At 36.8% G+C, this 5,742-nt stretch overlaps 1 protein-coding gene across 1 annotated transcript; it reads left to right on the top strand.

The window, feature by feature from the left end:
- The first annotated feature begins 301 nt into the window (after positions 1 to 301).
- LOC138057224 (U6 snRNA-associated Sm-like protein LSm3) lies at positions 302 to 5,374 on the top strand. Its single transcript, XM_068903276.1, has 3 exons — positions 302 to 434; positions 2,296 to 2,391; positions 4,878 to 5,374. Exons 1-3 carry the CDS (start codon positions 315 to 317, stop codon positions 4,959 to 4,961), a joined length of 300 nt encoding a protein of 99 aa, XP_068759377.1. The 5' UTR covers positions 302 to 314; the 3' UTR covers positions 4,962 to 5,374.
- The last annotated feature ends 368 nt before the right edge of the window (positions 5,375 to 5,742 follow it).

Below are 5,742 nucleotides of genomic sequence, written 5' to 3'. Positions count from 1 at the left end.
AAGGCTGGTTTGGCCAGCCGAAATATAGTACATCACTAAAATCAAATCTACGTTGTATCGGCTTTTGCTTAAAATATTTAGTTTCTCTACTTCCGAGGCTCTATGGATGGCGCGCCCACATAAAACTTCTTCGGCTTCTTCTCGTTCATTCTCTTGATCTAGCGATGTTTGTTTGTTTCGACTTCACCTTTCAGCCCAAACCAAATGACTCCAAATGGCCGGCTGCGTGTTTTTTAATTACCGTTTACCCACTCCTCCCTCAAGAAATGATTATTCCCAATCTTCCCCAGCTCCCACGTGCTTCCAAATTAAAAATGGCGGAAGAAGAGGTCACAAACACTGTGGAAGAACCGCTTGATCTTATTCGCCTCAGCCTTGATGAAAGAATTTATGTGAAGCTTAGAAATGATAGAGAACTAAGAGGAAAACTTCACGTAAGTAATACTTCCAGAAATTGGACAATAAATATTAGAATTTCTTCACAAGAAGGTCCTTCGCGTTCCAATTCCTGTCAGTAGTTTACTCCTGTTCTAGACACTGTTTCATTTTGCGCATTCTTGCCGCTTTGCTTACTGATACATCATGCCGTTGGGTACTTAGGACGTTTACATTTAATCCGAAATCGACATGGTGCAAAATAATAATAATTATGTAAAAAAGAGAATCGTGGTTCTGGAAATTCGGTCCCGAAAACATTTGTGCATCTGCCATCCGCTTGTTTTAGAAGCTGGTCATTTAATATCTTTTCAACATATAGAATAAGCAAAAGGAACAACTACTGAATAGGGCCTGAGCACGTGCAAATTAGAAGCAAAGTGATGTTGATAATTGATCGACGTATACAAAAATTTGGTTTTATCAACAGAGTTGATAATGTAAATTGGCCAGTCCGTACAGAATCTCTGTACGGTGGCCAATTTACATTATCAACTCCGTTGATAAACCCAAATTTTTGTATACTACTTCCCCACCGACGCAGCACCACAGTTTCTTTAGAAACTACCTCCTTCATTCATTTGATAATTGATGACTTATTTAATTTCTTCCTTCTTCTGGCTGGTCTTTCATGATCATATATACATACCCGATCCGAAATGATTAATGTCCATATAACAAAAGAACAAATCAAATATAGCAATACCTAATTAGCAAGGCCTAATTGGAATAACAATGGTTCTTTTGTCCTGTGCCATTTTAGTACGGTATATGAAAGTCTACCCCGTCTTCTTGACTTTCTAGAAATGGGCCCAAGGAATCACTGTTTTTTGAAAAGTTTGTTATTCCTGAGCTCACAATTATTTTAGCCACATGAAATAGGTACAATAACTATGTAGCCATAATCACTATAATACAATGTAAATTAAGTACTCTACTTATCAATTATTGCTAGAGCAGATTGAATCGAACAAGTGAGCACCCAGAAAGAAATTAATATCTGAGCAGAGTAACCAAGAAGCGCAATGGAGTGTTTTCATGTGACATCACGGCGGCCAGTTGGTGTCTCTAAACAAAGTAATGGTGGCCATATTGGTGTCCCCAACTAATTTTCCAGGTATTGAGTTCTATAAAGGCTGTGCTCTAAGGAAAATTCGGTCAAATTGGTTGGCCACCCAAATTAATTAATTATGTAATTAATTATATGAGATTAACAATGCAGCAGGATCTTCATCCATCTCTCTCTCAACCAAAACATTTCCGCTACTGCTCTGGTGATCGTCAAACTCGCTAGATAAGTGTAAGAAAAACCCACAACACGTCAATGCTTGGGAAAGACGAGAAAAGTGGAGAACTCAACTACTTTTTTCCTTAAGTTGAAGTAATTAAAGACAAGATTCTTCTTCAACTTCAGATTTTATGGAAACATCTGGGTGATGGATCAGGGAACCAAAACTAAGGCCACGCTGTTGGAATGTGATTTCTTTTACCAGTTTGCTAACATTGCTTCCCCAGTACAGTGCATGTAAAAGCTAATAAAAAAGTAGTAGGTTTGTTTACAGCATCTCGAAAAATGGTTCTAGACTTTTCAGTGCTACATGTATGACAGGACCATAAACTTAGGCCCTGTCTCATTTTGTTTGTTTCATAATAACTGGCCATTGTCTCTTAGAATATAGCTCAGCAGTGTACATGAAATTGCACCTCAATGTTACTTCCTCTAAAATAAAGATCCTACACATGTCAATCCCTGGACATGGTGATGCATTTGTTTTCAGAACACCTTCAAGCAAATACAGTAGTTATTATTGCTACTATTTGAGAGTGTAAATCACTTTTAATACGTTGACAATTTTTCAGGCTTATGATCAGCATCTCAACATGATTTTGAGTGAAGTTGAGGAAACTATCACAACTGTTGAAATAGATGAAGAGACATACGAGGAACTTTTTAAGGTTTGTACCTATTCAAAGACAAACTGATGTCAGGTGTTATGAGCGGCTGAGTTGCGGCACATAAGCAACAGTGTGTTGAGACTGCAGGAAGGAGGGTATCAATTGTGGGAAGATTTCTTCTTAGCACTGCTGATGACCTCTGGATTAATAAAATTACCAACATCTTTTAGAATGCATACAGACATACCTTTACAGTTACTGAAAATCCCTTTAAAATTAATGGTTCTTTAAGTTGAAATCAGTCTTTTTCTTTTGTTTTAATTTACCCAAATGGTGACCTAAGATATTATGTCCAGAAATTTGACTTCATATGATACATGTATCTGTATTACTGCAGAAATTGATTTTGAAGAGCATTATGGTATGTCACCTTGCTCTTCTCCGCATCTTTAACACCACTTTTCTCTGGGGATACGGTCAATAGTATTAACACCACAAAGTGTCCTCTAAACTCCGCTCGTCAAGGAAAGATTAAAGCCTGTTTTTCACTAGCGACACAAGCACAAGCATAAGCAGCTTAATGATTCCATTGAAAATGAACGTAGGCATAAGCATCAAAATCAACCACAGAAACTCATTTTGTTCAAATGCTCAGATGCAGGGAATCTGGAACGAGAGCTTTAATTGGCCAGACACTTAAAAATATTTCCTTGTGTTTATGCTTTGTTTCCTTTTCACATGACACAAACGAATGCAAGCATAAACACAAGCGCAAGGAAAGGAAAACTGTAAATAATATTATTATTGATGTAAGGTTCTCTGTACAGTAGATGTGCATGTAATTAATATATGAAGACATACAAAAAAAAAAAACGTTATTAATTTCTGTCAAAATTTTCCCTGTAGAGACTTACAATGTACCAAGATAGGTACCGATATAATAAGGCTTATTTTTTGGTGTCAATTTTTGGATTATGGCCGTTTCCATCGCAACATCACATCTTATGACAGGCAGATATATTCCTGTTTTTGGCATAAATTCCCTAATAGTTATACCTTCCTTTGGTGAATTTTTTAAATTCTTATCCACAATATGGAAATTACATATTGCCTGACATTTTGAAGTGGTAAAAAGTCAAGGTCGTTCAGATGGTTTTGCCAATGTTATGTAATTTGTCATTTTTCTAAATATTATATGCAATTAGCTCTGACAGATTTTAACATATGTAGGGTATTTGATAAGAACTGTACAATGTACATGGTTAGAACTGAGCCAATTAAAAAAAAAAAATTACCAAAGGGAACGCAAGAAAATTAGCAGTTAATTTTACAGATTTGGTCACGCAGGCGTCACAAAAAATTAATCAGAAAAACCTGTGCGATTCAGGCTTTATGCGCCACACTAGTGCCCAGCTTGCATGCTGCCCTAAAACTCTAGGGAGCCTCCTTAATAGCCTATTTGTGGCATATTTACCTTAACCTAAATACAAGGCTACGCTAACACTTATCTCATTGCTGGGAACATGTACATGAAGAAAAATTAATATGTAGACTTAAAAAGGTACCCTTTGTGTTTGGATTTTAATACAATTAAGCGTGCATCCAATTGCCCTTTTCATGGTTACTTTTTATTATTTGCATTACAATGCAATTTAACGTGGATGCAAGGCAATTTCGGGTTAAAACTACAAAATAGCCCGAAATTGCCTCACATGCATGCTAGATTACATTGTAATGCAAATGAGAAAAACTAACCGTGAAAAGGGCTATTGCATGAACATGTTTGCATGGGTGAACAACACCTGTACTGTAAGTTAATAGTACCCAGTAGTGGTGGGTCAATACTTAGTGACTCAATGGGTCAAGCAGCTCACCTGTGTTAACCTAGACTACAATGTACGAGCAGTCCTTCTGTCACCAGTTGGTTTAGTCGGATCATTTTTTCATGCATGTCTTCTCCTTACTCTTGACTAACCAAGCAGCAAAAGAGAGACTGCTTTTAGTCTTGTGTTACATCTATCCCTTTGCCCATTTCTAGAAGACTGGCATATCAATAGAGTTCTAATTAACTGTGGTGATGTCATAAAAATTAAATTTCTGAAAATATGGGATTTGTTGGGATATTTTGAAAGAACAACATCTGAACATTAGGCCTCGCTGCCAAAAACTATTGTGGGGCAACTTGTCTAAGAGGCACTAGTCCCGTTTTGCTCTGATGACACAATACACCATTATTTCTTTCAGATTTAACTTGGTTCCTAATGTTATAAACTGAGTCAAATTTAGAAGGATTTGTATGGAGTCATCAGAGCATAGCTGGGCTAATTTATATTTCAAAGACATTTTGCCCTGAAATGCTAATTTTTGGCGAGTAGCCCTTTTGGATGTTCTTCTTTCATAATACCCCCGAAAAATCCCATAATTTCACAAATGCAATTTTTTTATGATGTCACACTCATTAAAATTGATTTAACAACATGGCAAATGCAGGCAAGTTTTTGAATTGTGAGAAAAACGTTTTAAATTTTTTTTCTTTTACTTTTCAGACAACAAAAAGGAACATCCCCATGCTGTTTGTGAGAGGAGATGGTGTCATTTTAGTTTCTCCACCCTTACGTGTTGGGTTATGAACCCCAAAATATGAAAACGAACATTTCATTCTTACTAGTGTCTGATATTTTCTGTCGCAAAAGGTCATTATTTTATAAACAGTCTTCTAGATGAACAAAACCTGTGTGGGTCTATTATCATTAGTTAGTATTTATTTCCTTTTTAAATGGCTTTATGTATAGGACGTTTTCAACCAACTTCTAGAGACCCCAATAACAAAAGAGAAATGTACGACTTCTGGTGGACAAACAAAAGAAGCTAATGACAGATCTATCGTTTGTTTTTGTCCACCAATATGGCAGCTATGACATCACGTGAAACCCTCCTATAGTAATTTTTGTCTGATTATGACTTATTTTCTTGTTATGTAAGTCAATTCGTGGCATAATTTCCATGAATCTCAGTTACAGTAAAGGCCACTTAACCCATTGACTCCTGGAAGTGAGACTTGACAGATTTTACCCAGTAATGCCAGACAATTCTACTTGTCAATACCTGGGGGAATCCTGGAGTGCCTGATAAGTGAATGGCTGAACCATGTTCACTCCATTAGAGCAACTTTTGTAGAGCAATGTTTGGCCAATGTTTGGCAAGACTAAAACAAAGCTTCTCTTTGTTTCTGCCAAGGAAACTCCTAATATGGGCAGTAAACTTTTCGATTGCCCAATCACATTACTGCATTTCAAATGACGTCGAAGCAAAATGCCGATCGCTTTCCATGGAGAGATGACATTGTTTACATCCATGTTCGCTAAGGCAATGAAAATTCACACTCGTTTGTTCTCGTCCTATAAGCCAATT

Source organism: Montipora capricornis, chromosome 7 (genome assembly GCF_036669925.1).
Source record: "Montipora capricornis isolate CH-2021 chromosome 7, ASM3666992v2, whole genome shotgun sequence".
In the NCBI taxonomy this organism is placed as follows: domain Eukaryota; kingdom Metazoa; phylum Cnidaria; class Anthozoa; order Scleractinia; family Acroporidae; genus Montipora; species Montipora capricornis.
The sequence above is the reverse complement of the archived record's forward strand: the minus strand, read 5'-3'. Positions and strand labels throughout refer to the sequence as shown.

What these genes read in the sequence shown, in the direction of transcription:
- LOC138057224 (XM_068903276.1), top strand. Translation starts at nt 315, where the DNA reads ATGGCGGAAGAAGAGGTCACAAACACTGTGGAAGAACCGCTTGATCTT. An exon ending in AACTAAGAGGAAAACTTCAC is followed by an intron (nt 435 to 2,295) that starts GTAAGTAATACT and finishes ACAATTTTTCAG; the next exon opens with GCTTATGATCAGCATCTCAA. An exon ending in CATACGAGGAACTTTTTAAG is followed by an intron (nt 2,392 to 4,877) that starts GTTTGTACCTAT and finishes TTTACTTTTCAG; the next exon opens with ACAACAAAAAGGAACATCCC.